This window comes from Homarus americanus, unplaced genomic scaffold (assembly GCF_018991925.1).
Source record: "Homarus americanus isolate GMGI-L3 unplaced genomic scaffold, GMGI_Hamer_2.0 scaffold57980, whole genome shotgun sequence".
Taxonomy (NCBI): Eukaryota; Metazoa; Arthropoda; class Malacostraca; order Decapoda; family Nephropidae; genus Homarus; species Homarus americanus.
The window spans coordinates 19,574,872-19,587,012 of NW_024716703.1; the positions used below are offsets into that span (position 1 = coordinate 19,574,872).

The 12,141-nt window shown below is 47.2% G+C and overlaps 2 protein-coding genes across 2 annotated transcripts in view; both read right to left on the reverse strand.

The window, feature by feature from the left end:
• Window positions 1-1,006: 1,006 nt before the first annotated feature.
• On the reverse strand, window positions 1,007-2,167 carry LOC121858404 (interaptin-like; the record flags this gene model as incomplete). The annotated part of the gene is made up of 3 exons (XM_042354850.1): window positions 1,007-1,326; window positions 1,395-1,951; window positions 2,025-2,167. Coding segments are annotated over 3 exons (1,020 nt in total), but the record flags the coding sequence as incomplete, so codon positions are not given.
• Window positions 2,168-2,272: 105 nt separating this feature from the next.
• Window positions 2,273-12,141, reverse strand: part of LOC121858406 (zinc finger protein 853-like) — a 34,050-nt gene continuing 24,181 nt past the window's right edge. The window contains exon 3 of the mRNA XM_042354851.1: window positions 2,273-2,767. Within this exon, the coding sequence (XP_042210785.1) occupies window positions 2,273-2,767 (495 nt within the window). The remainder of the gene's footprint in view (window positions 2,768-12,141) is intronic.

The window sequence follows — 12,141 nt, forward strand, 5'->3', positions numbered from 1 at the left end:
GTAGAGGGCAACTTACCCGTAAACGGCCCTCTACATGTAAACGGCCCATTACCTGTAAACGGCCCCTTACCTGTAAACGGCCCCTTCCTAAAACGGCTCCTTACCTGTAAACGATCCTTTACCTGTGAACGGCCCCAACCTGTAAACGGTCCTTAACTGTAAACGATCCCTTACCTGTAAACGGCAACTTACCTCTGAACGGCCCCCTGTCCGTAAACGGCTCCCCTACCTTTTAATGGCCTCTACCTGTGAACGGTCCGCCCCAGGTTGGGGAGGACCGTTCACAGGTGGGGGCGGACCGTCACAGGTAGAGGCCATTAAAAGGTAGGGGACCGTTTACGGTCAGGGGGCCGTTCAGAGGTAAGTTGCCGTTTACAGGTAAGGGATCGTTTACAGGTAAGGGGGCCGTTTTAGGAAGGGGCCGCTTACAGATAAGTGGTCGTGAACCTGTGAACGGTTCGCCCCTACCCGTGAACGGTCTGCCACTACCTGTGAACAGCTCCCCTACCTGTGAACGGCTCCCCTACCTGTGAACGGTCTGCCCTACCTGTGAACGGTCTGCCCCTACCTGTGAACGGTTCCCCTAACGGTTCCCCTACCTGTGAACGACCTGGTCTCTACCTGTGAACGGTCTGCCCCTACCTGTGAACGGTTCCCCTACCTGTGAACGGTTCCCCTACCTGTGAACGGCCCCCTACCTGTGAACGGCCCCCTTACTTGTTAATGGCTTCATCTATGATCGTGGCCAAGACCTGTTTACCTAAAACAAAAAAGTCTTATTTTCTCCAGTCTTACCAAAGAAGGATCCGAGCTAGAGGGACACAACTGTGTACCTGACGATATAAAAGAGAAAGAAGAAAAATAAGAAATGAGAGAAAATGGTTAGGTGAAAAAGAAAGATAAAGACGTTAGGTAATGGCTAGGTAAAAGACAGGGAGTATAAAAAAATTTTCCCAGACGGTAATGTTGGTTCAAGTCTGTTAGAGGCTTAATGTATACCTTGACTCTATTGTGTTATGTAGTAACCCTGTGTGTGTGTGGGGGACATGTGTCTCTGTTGTTGTTCTCCTGTGTCTTTTAGTTCATCCGTCTCCTGTTGTAGTTCATCCGTCTCCTGTTGTAGTTCATCCGTCTTCTGTTGTAGTTCATCCGTCTCCTGTTGTAGTTCATCCGTCTCCTGTTGTAGTTCATCCGTCTCCTGTTGTAGTTCATCCGTCTCCTGTTGTAGTTCATCCGTGTTCTGTTGTAGTTCATCCGTCTCCTGTTGTAGTTCATCCGTCTCCTGTTGTAGTTCATCCGTCTCCTGTTGTAGTTCATCCGTCTCCTGTTGTTCATCCGTCTCTGTTGTAGTTCATCCGTCTCTGTTGTAGTTCATCCGTCTCCTGTTCATCCATGTTGTAGTTCATCCGTCTCCTGTTGTAGTTCATCCGTCTCCTGTTGTAGTTCATCCGTCTCCTGTTGTAGTTCATCCGTCTCCTGTTGTAGTTCATCCGTCTCCTGTTGTAGTTCATCCGTCTCCTGTTGTAGTTCATCCGTCTCCTGTTGTAGTTCATCCGTCTCCTGTTGTAGTTCATCCGTCTCCTGTTGTAGTTCATCCGTCTCCTGTTGTAGTTCATCCGTCTCTTGTTGTAGTTCATCCGTCTTCTGTTGTAGTTCATCCGTCTCTTGTTGTAGTTCATCCGTCTTCTGTTGTAGCTCATCCGTCTCCTGTTGTAGCTCATCCGTGTTCTGTTGTAGTTTATCCATGTTCTGTTGTAGTTCATCCGTGTTCTGTTGTAGCTCATCCGTGTTCTGTTGTAGTTCATCCGTCTCCTGTTGTAGTTCATCCGTCTCCTGTTGTAGTTCATCCGTCTCCTGTTGTAGTTCATCCGTCTCCTGTTGTAGTTCATCCGTCTCCTGTTGTAGTTCATCCGTCTCCTGTTGTAGTTCATCCGTCTCCTGTTGTAGTTCAGTTGTAGTTCATCCGTCTCCTGTTGTAGTTCATCCGTCTCCTGTTGTAGGTCATCCGTCTCCTGTTGTGGTCATCCGTCTCCTGTTGTAGTTCATCCGTCTCCTGTTGTAGTTCATCCGTCTCCTGTTGTAGTTCTTCCGTCTCTTGTTGTAGTTCATCCGTCTCTTGTTGTAGTTCATCCGTGTTCTGTTGTAGTTCATCCGTGTTCTGTTGTAGTTTATCCGTGTTCTGTTGTAATTTATCCGTGTTCTGTTGTAGTTTATCCGTGTTCTGTTGTAGTTCATCCGTGTTCTGTTGTAGCTCATCCGTGTTCTGTTGTAGTTAGTCCGTCTTCTGTTGTAGTTCACCCGTCTCCTGTTGTAGTTCATCCGTCTTCTGTTGTAATTCACCCGTCTCCTGTTGTAATTCACCCGTCTCTTGTTGTAGTTCACCCGTCTCCTGTTGTAGTTCACCCGTCTTCTGTTGTAATTCACCCGTCTCCTGTTGTAGTTCACCCGTCTCTTGTTGTAGTTCACCCGTCTTCTGTTGTAGTTCACCCGTCTCCTGTTGTAGTTCACCCGTCTCCTGTTGTAGTTCACCCGTCTTCTGTTGTAGTTCACCCGTCTCCTGTTGTAGTTCACCCGTCTCCTGTTGTAGTTCATCCGTCTCCTGTTGTAGTTCATCCGTCTTCTGTTGTAGTTCATCCGTGTTCTGTTGTAGTTCACCCGTCTCCTGTTGTAGTTCACCCGTCTCCTGTTGTAGTTCACCCGTCTCTTGTTGTAGTTCACCCGTCTGCTGTTGTCGTCCAGCCCCTGTCGCACCATACGGGTCGTCCGGCTGGTAAAAGAAACGGCGAAAGTGGTAAGGAGTGAGGCAACAGATACTCTCCTCTGCTGGCGTTGTTACTACCGTGACGACGCTGCTCCACACTGGCTCGAGTTTCTAGAGCCAGAAGGCTTTGCGCGGACAGGGCCAGAAGGTGTGGTCGAATAGGTGTACAGGGTGTGGTTGGGCTGGGGGTAGAGGGTGTGGCTGGGCAGGGGTAGAGGGTGTGGTTGAGTAGGTGTAGAGCAGTGGTTCCCAAACTTTTTCTGATCATTACCCACTTTTCATATATGATCCTTATCCATGGCCCCCCTCTCCCAATCCATATCTCTGGCTGGCTCAGCTGCTGACTGGCTGTTCTAGTGTGGTGGGGCTTGGGATTTTTATGTGTACATAGCCTCAGCTTATGGCCCCCTAAATTTTGCTGGGGGGCCATGGCCCCCAGTTTGGGAACCAGTGGTGTAGAGGGTGTGGTTGGGCAGGGGTAGAGGGTGTGGTTGGGCAGGGGTAGAGGGTGTGGTTGGGCAGGGGTAGAGGGTGTGGCTAATCAGGCGCAGGTGTGGTCGAGTAGGTGTACAGGGTGTGGTCGAGTAGGTGTACAGGGTGTGGCTGGGTAGGGGTAGAGGGTGTGGCTGGGCAGGGGTATAGGGTGTGACTGGGTAGGCGCAGGTGTGGTTGAGTATGTGTAGAGGGTGTGGCTAGGCAGGGGTGTAGGACAAAAGCCCCCCAGGACAAATACAAAATAAAATAGATTATTCTTTTTATTCTTTATTATTTACAGTTTATGAACACTTCTATGACATGTAAAATTTTACTTTTATTATATCATAAGACTGCAATACCGTACCCAACCCATTTTGCACTTTAACGGAGTTTTTTCTACTTTGCACTTTAACTGAGAGGGGTTTGTCCAGCTAGGGGAAGCGCGGGAATCGAGGAGACTGCAGTGGGAGCGGGTAAACAAGGTGAAAGACTACAGAGAAATAGTGCTAGGGATGATGACAAATTTAAATTAGACAAGGAGTTAAAACCTAAACGTGACAAAGAGGAGACTGAGATCACGACCTGCTAAAATGTCTACTACGTAAACAGTAGAAGTAAGGGAAACAAAATGGATGAAATCAGGGCGTTGGTATGTACCGAAAAAAATCGATATAATAGCATTCACCGAAACATGGATAAACTTACTCACGTGAGTGAACTATTGAATACCAAATTGCAGGTTACAAATTATTCCTTACCGATAGGCAGATTAGGAAAGGAGGCTGAGTAGCAATCTATGTCGGATAATCTGAAGTGTGAAATAAATAAGGAAATAAAAACTGAACTGAATACAGAAAAAAATTTGGAAAGAATTAATCGATGGTAGAGAAAAATTAATCACAGGAGTAATATATAGACCTACTAATCTTGAAAGAGTTAATGAGCGACTTATTTGGGATGAAATGCGCAAGGCATCCAGTCATTGCAATGTCTGTATAGTAGGCGACTTTAACTTTAGCCAAATAGATTGGATCGACCTAACGGGTAACTCGGAAACAAAGGATTTTCTTGAAACAGTTCAGGACTGTTTCAGAAGTCAACATATAGCCGAACCCACCCGAGGTAATAATATACTCGATTTAGTTCTGTCAAACAGAGAAAACCTCATTAGGAATGTCGAGGTAGGGAACGAACTTGCGAACAGCGATCACAAAGAAGTGTGATTCAAATTAGAATTTACTGGCAGTCGCAAGGAAAATTCCATTAAAGTCCCAGATTTCAGTAGGGCAAACTTTGATAGGTTGAAAAGGCAGCTGGGCGAAGGGCTTTCACGTTTAAGGGTGAATTACATGACCTCACGTGAGGTAACATAATGGATTGAAATTCGACTAATTTAGATTTAGGCGAGATATAAAGGTAAACATTGGTTTGGAAATAGAGTAGTGGATGAGTGGAACAAGTTACCAAACATCGTCTTTAACTCGAATACGCTTGATAGCTTCAAACATAGGTTGGATGGATATATGTGCAATAGGGGTTGAGTGTAAATGGGACTGCCCAGTATGGGCACAATGGCAGAACATACCACACAGGAAACTCAGATCAAACAACAATGACCCCAAATAGATAAATAATTATTTAAAGAATATTATTGGACAAAGGAAGGCTATAGGTAGGAGAATAAATCGTGAGGAAGTTTACCTCTGAGATTATTATAAGGTATTAGCCAGTAGGGCTAAGACCGAGATGAGACAACGAGGAATAATGAGCTGAAGGTATCAAGAGAGGCGAAGTCAAACCCCAAGGGATTCTTTCAAATGTATCAAACTAAAACACGAGAAAAGATTGGACCAATACAGTTAGATACCGACGAGCTAACTGATAACGACAGAGTAATGAGCAATAATCTGAATAAATATTTTTCAAGAGTTTTCACCACCGAAAATTTAATCATGATACCCAAGGCACCGACCATATTCAGAGATAGTGAAGAAATAGATTAAGCGAGATAGTAGTGACTAGTAACGATGTTAGTGAGCAAATAGACAAGTTAAAGCTTAATAAGTTACCAGGTCTCGATGAGATATTTGCCGGAGTATTAAAGGAATGTAAGGAAGAGTTTAGTATGCCCTTAGCAAATTTGTTTAACATGTCCTTAAAAACGGATGTAGTACCAGAATCCTGGAGGATAGCGAATGTAATACCGATTTTCAAGAAGGGAGATAGATCACTATCCTGTAACTACCGTCCGATCAGTTTAACATCAATTGTAGGCAAATTACTGGAAGCAATAATTCCAAACTTTATTCGAAATCACCTGGAGAAGCCCAACGACGCTCTATCGGATACTCCTCACAGGTGGAAGTACGTGGATGACTGCACTGTGAGGGTTACAGTGGACAACACCTCACCGGAGTACTCATCGCTACAAGGCACCTTGGACAGGCTACAGGCATGGACTACGGAGAACAAGGTCACCATCAACCACACCAAAACCGTAGTCATGCACATCAATACCGCCACCACTCCAGTGCAAGCTCCAGCAGTCACAGTGGGTGCCCATCCTCTCCAGTTAGTGCAGTGTGCCAAACTCCTGGGTGTAACCATAGACAACAAACTTGACTGGAAAGCCCATGTAAATAACACAATCAAGGCAGCCTCATACTGACTCCACTACGACGACTCGGGTCACTTGGGGCACCCAGGCTAGAGCTGAGGACTATCTACAACGCCTTTATTCTCCCCAAACTAACGTATGCGTCACCAGCCTGGTTGTCTTCTCTCAACTCTACCCAACAACGCCAGCTAAAGAAGGTACAGAAAAAGGCCTGCAGAATCATGCTCGGTGCAGACTACTCCTGCTACAACAACGCTCTCTCCACCCTGGAAATGCCATCCCTCACTGACCACCACCACCAAGCACTAGCAAGGTTTGGCAGTGGACTACTGCACCATGCTCGTTATCGCCACCTCCTGCCACCGGCAGTCCCCCGCCCACCTCACGCAATCCGCCACTACAACAAAATTCAGCCCATAAGAGCCCGCACTAATAGATATAAGAACAGCACCATCCCATCTATTGTTAAAATAATAAACAACTCTTGATTTATGTATTGTACAGCCCTGTAAATGTATTGAACGCATATCATTATATCTACTGTAAATCACATGTAAGTTTGTATATTTTCAACCACCGGCTGCAACTATTAATAAACCGTTTATTATTATTATTATTATTTTTATTAGTTGATAAATGATTCCCAACTTGGCTTCACAAGCGGGCGTTCATGTCAAACTAAACAATTAACATTCTTTTCAGCTGTTTTCGAATCGGGATTTCCAAGGATTCTATATCCATTCTGTAAAACGGTGACCAGAATTGAACTTCATAATCCAAGTGAGGTCATCCTTAAACTGTATCTTGCTCTTGTGAGACCTCACCTGGATTGCGCTGTTCAATTCTGGTCACCGTACTACAGAATGGATATAGAATCCCTAGAAAGAATTCAGAGGAGAATGACAAGACTAATCCCGGGCATTAGGAACCTTAAATACAGGGACAGGTTAAAGCATCTTAATTTGCACTCCCTCGAGAGACGTAGAGTGAGGGACAATATGATCGAGGAGTATAAATCGAAGTTAGGGCTAAACAAAAGTGACACTACAAAGTACTTAAACTATCCAACCAGGAGCGAATAATGGTTATAAATTAGACAAATTTAGATTTAGGCGCGAAATAGGTAAACACTGGTTTGGAAATAGAGTAGTGGTCGAGTGGAGCAAGTTACCAAATATTATCATTAACTCGAATACACTGGATAGCTTCAAACATAGGTTGGATGGATTTATGAGCAATAGGGGATGATTGTAAATAGGACTGCCCAGTATGGTAATAGGCCTGCTGCAGTTTCCTCTATTCTTATATTCTTATTATTCTGGTAAGTTTCCACTCTTCAAACTAAGAAAATTCCTCATACTAATAATTTATCTTTATTTTTTTTTTCGTCCCTGTTTTATTTAATTCATTAATCATCATTGATTTTATTCATTTATCTTAATTCATTGTAAGAATGATCTTAAGATTTATAAAGATGGTGTCGGTCAGCCAACAGCACCTGGGGCTGAGAGAGCAGGGAGACAGAGGTGGTACTTGTCCGTGGGTCAGGTCAGGTCATTCTGAGAACGGACCAATAGGTGGGATCAGCTGTGACGTCATTCAGGCTGCTGCACGTCCCTGGGTTCTCTTAGGTCAGGTCATTGTGGGAACAGAAAAGTCAGAGATCAGATCAGCTGTCACGCCAAAATATGGTCAGTGTGGCTTCGAATCCGATGCTGTGCCTCTAGTTTGGAAGCAGCTGAAGCTTATCGAAAGTTTCGGAGCCGAAGACAACCCCTCCCCACCCCCCCAAAAAAAGGCTTCCGGAAGCCGAAGCCAACTTCAGCCTCATGTCTTCCCGGTTCTCTCGGACAGACGTAAAAATCGGATAGCTTTTAAAGGCCACTGTGTTCATCCTGCTTCATTTTTATTCTTTTATCTCCATTTACCGGATATGTGGTCGCTTGCTACACATACCTCACATAGTTATATCGAGTTTCTCTGTATATAAGTGTACTGGCCTTTCACCGTGCGTTTCCTCGGTTCGCGGTTTTCAGTGACGTGTCTACTGTACCTGCCTCACCACCACCACCAGCTGCTGGTAAAGTCAGTACTCATGACACTAATTGAGCTAAGAGAATGTCAAATAATTATAATAGTACGAGAGTGTAGGAGTTGTGTTGGTCATATTTGGTAGTCTGATTATTCGAGCTAAGATTCTTGAATGAGATGATTTTTGTTTATTAAAGAAAGACAAACCCCCTTGTTAACGTTCATAGGAGCGTTATTGGTCTGTTGCAGGAGAAATAAACCCTCAACGTTGACGCGTACCATATAATTCGGTCAAAACCTGTTAAAGAACAATTCACATATAACAAATGCTGTTATCTCAGGACACATAGAATGAATAATACAATCAATATACAGTACATAGCCTGTTAACATCTTGAGTATAACTCACATGTTACATCTGTTGATACATCAGGAGACAAGGTGTATAATATGATCAAATTACAGTACATAAATATACTTATTAAAGTTATTTAGAGTTTATATTTACGTTTTAGGGTCTTGGGTTCGACCAGCGTGTTGTTTCTTCTGCAAGATGGTAGACTACTGAGCAATCGCCATCCAATCGCAGCCCTAGGCGAGGGCATCTGTTTTATATTAGACACGACCAACAAACACGTTGTCAGCACTGCCCCCTTCTCACCCCTCTCTCTCTCTCTCAAGTTTATCTTACTGTGGCGGTAACACCCCTCATTTGTGACCTAACTCTGCTTAGAGTTTAGGTGATGTTGGCCGAGGTATTGAAAGTCTATTTTCCTTTTGGGATTCAGTTAATCTGTAGCAGCTGTGTGTTGAGAAGGGCGAGATATTCACCGAAACATGTCGGTAGAATAAACATGGTTTTAATAAGTGTTATTTTTTCAATATATACAGTAATATACAGGTTGTGTGTTGTGGCAGGCTGTTAAACAGAGGTTATATAACAAAGGTACTTAAATTTTTCAACTAGGAGCGAACTCGTAGCGACGGTTTTAAATTAGATAAACTTAGATTTAGGTGCGAGATAGATAAACACTGCTTTGGAAATAGAGTAGTGGATGAGTGGAACAAGTTACCAAACATCATCTTTAACTCGAACACACTGGGTAGCTTTAAATTCAGGTTGGACGGATATATATGAGCTATAGGGGTTGGGTATAAATGGGACTGCCCAGTATGGGCCAATAGGCCACTGCAGTTTCCTCCATTCTTGTGTTCTTATGTGTGTGTTGTGGCAGGCTGGTTGTGTGTGTGTGTTGTGGCAGGCTGGTTGTGTGTGTTGTGGCAGGCTGGGGGTGTGTGTGTGTGTTGTTGCAAGCTGGGTGTGTGTGTGTGTGTGTGTGTGTGTGTGTGTGTGTGTGTGTGTGTGTGTGTGTGTTGTGGCAAGCTGGGTGTGTGTGTGTGTTGTGGCAGGCTGGGTGTGTGTGTTGTGGCAGGTTGGTTGTGTGTGTGTTGTGGCAGGCTGGTTGTGTGTGTGTTGTGGGGCTGGTTGTGTGTGTTGTGGCAGGCTGGTGTGTGTGTTGTGGCAGGCTGGGTGTGTGTGTGTGTTGTGGGCTGGGGTGTGTGTGTGTGTGTTGTGGCAGGCTGGTGTGTGTGTGTGTGTTATGGCAGGCTGGGTGTGTGTGTGTGTGTTGTGGCAGGCTGGTTGTGTGTGTGTTGTGGCAGGCTGGGTTGTGTGTGTTGTGGCAGGCTGGGTGTGTGTGTGTGTTGTGGCAGGCTGGGTGTGTGTGTGTGTTGTGGCAGGCTGGGTGTGTGTGTGTGTTATGGCAGGCTGGGTGTGTGTGTGTTATGGCAGGCTGGGTGTGTGTGTGTGTTGTGGCAGGCTGGTTGTGTGTGTTGGCAGGAGGCTGGGTGTGTGTGTGTTGTGGCAGGCTGGTGTGTGTGTGTGTTGTGGCAGGCTGGGTGTGTGTGTGTGTGTGGCAGGCTGGGTGTGTGTGTGTGTTGTGGCAGGCTCGGTGTGTGTGTGTGTGTGTTGGCTGAGCTGGGTGTGTGTGTGTTGTGGCAGGCTGGGGGTGTGTGTGTGTGTGTTGGGGCAGGCTGGTTGGTGTGTGTTATGGCAGGCTGGGTGTGTGTGTGTGTTGGCAGGCTGGGTGTGTGTGTGTGTGTGTTGTGGCAGGCTGGGTGTGTGTGTGTGTGTTATGGCAGGCTGGGTGTGTGTGTGTGTGTTGGCAGGCTGGGTGTGTGTGTTGTGTGGGCTGGGTGTGTGTGTTGTGGCAGGCTGGGTGTGTGTGTGTGTTGTGGCAGGCTGGGTGTGTGTGTGTGTTGTGGCAGGCTGGGTGTGTGTGTGTGTGTTGTGGCAGGCTGGGTGTGTGTGTGTGTTGTGGCAGGCTGGTTGTGTGTGTGTTGTGGCAGGCTGGTTGTGTGTGTTGTGAGCTGGTTGTGTGTGTGTGTGTGTGTGTTGTGGCAGGCTGGTTGTGTGTGTGTGTTGTGGCAGGCTGGTTGTGTGTGTGTGTTTTGGCAGGCTGGTTGTGTGTGTTGTGGCAGGCTGGTTGTGTGTGTGTTGTGGCAGGCTGGTTGTGTGTGTGTGTGTGTGTGGCAGGCTGGTTGTGTGTGTGTGGCAGGCTGGTTGTGTGTGTGTGTGTGTGTGTGTTGTGGCAGGCTGGTTGTGTGTGTGTGTGTTGTGGCAGGCTGGGTTTGTGTGTGTGTTGTGGCAGGCTGGGTGTGTGTGTGTGTGTGTTGTGGCAGGCTGGGTGTGTGTGTGTGTGTGTTGTGGCAGGCTGGGTGTGTGTGTGTGTTGGCAGGCTGGGTGTGTGTGTGTGTGTGTTGTGGCAGGCTGGGTGTGTGTGTGTGTGTGGCAGGCTGGGTGTGTGTGTGTGTGTGTTGTGGCAGGCTGGGTGTGTGTGTTGTGGCAGGCTGGGTGTGTGTGTGTGTGTTGTGGCAGGCTGGGTGTGTGTGTGTGTGTGTTGTGGCAGGCTGGGTGTGTGTGTGTGTGTGTTGTGGCAGGCTGGGTGTGTGTGTGTGTGTTATGGCAGGCTGGGTGTGTGTGTGTGTGTTATGGCAGGCTGGGTGTGTGTGTGTGTGTGTGGCAGGCTGGGTGTGTGTGTGTGGCAGGCTGGTTGTGTGTGTGTGGCAGGCTGGTTGTGTGTGTGTGTTGTGGCAGGCTGGTTGTGTTGTGTGTTGTGGCAGGCTGGTTGTGTGTGTGTTGTGGCAGGCTGGTTGTGTGTGTGTTGTGGCAGGCTGGTTGTGTGTGATGTGGCAGGCTGGTTGTGTGTGTGTTGTGGCAGGCTGGTTGTGTGTGTGTGTTGTGGCAGGCTGGTTGTGTGTGTGTTGTGGCAGGCTGGTTGTGTGTGTGTTGTGGCAGGCTGGTTGTGTGTGTGTTGTGTGGCAGGCTGGTTGTGTGTTGTGGCAGGCTGGGTGTGTGTGTGTGTGTTGTGGCAGGCTGGTTGTGTGTGTGTTGTGGCAGGCTTGTTGTGTGTGTGTTGTGGCAGGCTGGTTGTGTGTGTGTGTGTGTTGTGGCAGGCTGGGTGTGTGTGTGTGTGTTGTAGGCTGGTTGTGTGTTGTGGGCTTGTTGTGTGTGTGTGGCAGGCTGGTTGTGTGTGTGTGTGTGTGGCAGGCTTGTTGTGTGTGTGTTGTGGCAGGCTGGTTGTGTGTGTGTGTGTGTGTTGTGGCAGGCTGGGTGTGTGTGTGTGTGTTGTGCAGGCTGGTTGTGTGTGTTGTGGCAGGCTTGTTGTGTGTGTGTTGTGGCAGGCTGGTTGTGTGTGTGTTGTGGCAGGCTGGTTGTGTGTGTGTGTTGTGGCAGGCTGGTTGTGTGTGTGTGTTGTGGCAGGCTGGTTGTGTGATGTGGCAGGCTGGTTGTGTGTGTGTTGTGGCAGGCTGGTTGTGTGTGTGTGTTGTGGCAGGCTGGTTGTGTGTGTTTGTGGCAGGCTGGTTGTGTGTGTGTTGTGGCAGGCTGGGTTGTGTGTGTTGTGGCAGGCTGGTTGTGTGTGTGTTGTGGCAGGCTGGGTGTGTGTGTGTGTGTTGTGGCAGGCTGGTTGTGTGTGTGTGTGTGTTGTGGCAGGCTTGTTGTGTGTGTGTTGTGGCAGGCTGGTTGTGTGTGTGTGTGTGTGTTGGCAGGCTGGGTGTGTGTGTGTGTGTTGTAGCAGGCTGGTTGTGTGTGTTGTAGCAGGCTTGTTGTGTGTGTGTGTTGTGGCAGGCTGGTTGTGTGTGTGTTGTGGCAGGCTTGTTGTGTGTGTGTTGTGGCAGGCTGGTTGTGTGTGTGTGTGTGTGTGTTGGGGCTGGTTGTGTGTGTGTTGTGGCAGGCTGGTTGTGTGTGTGTGTG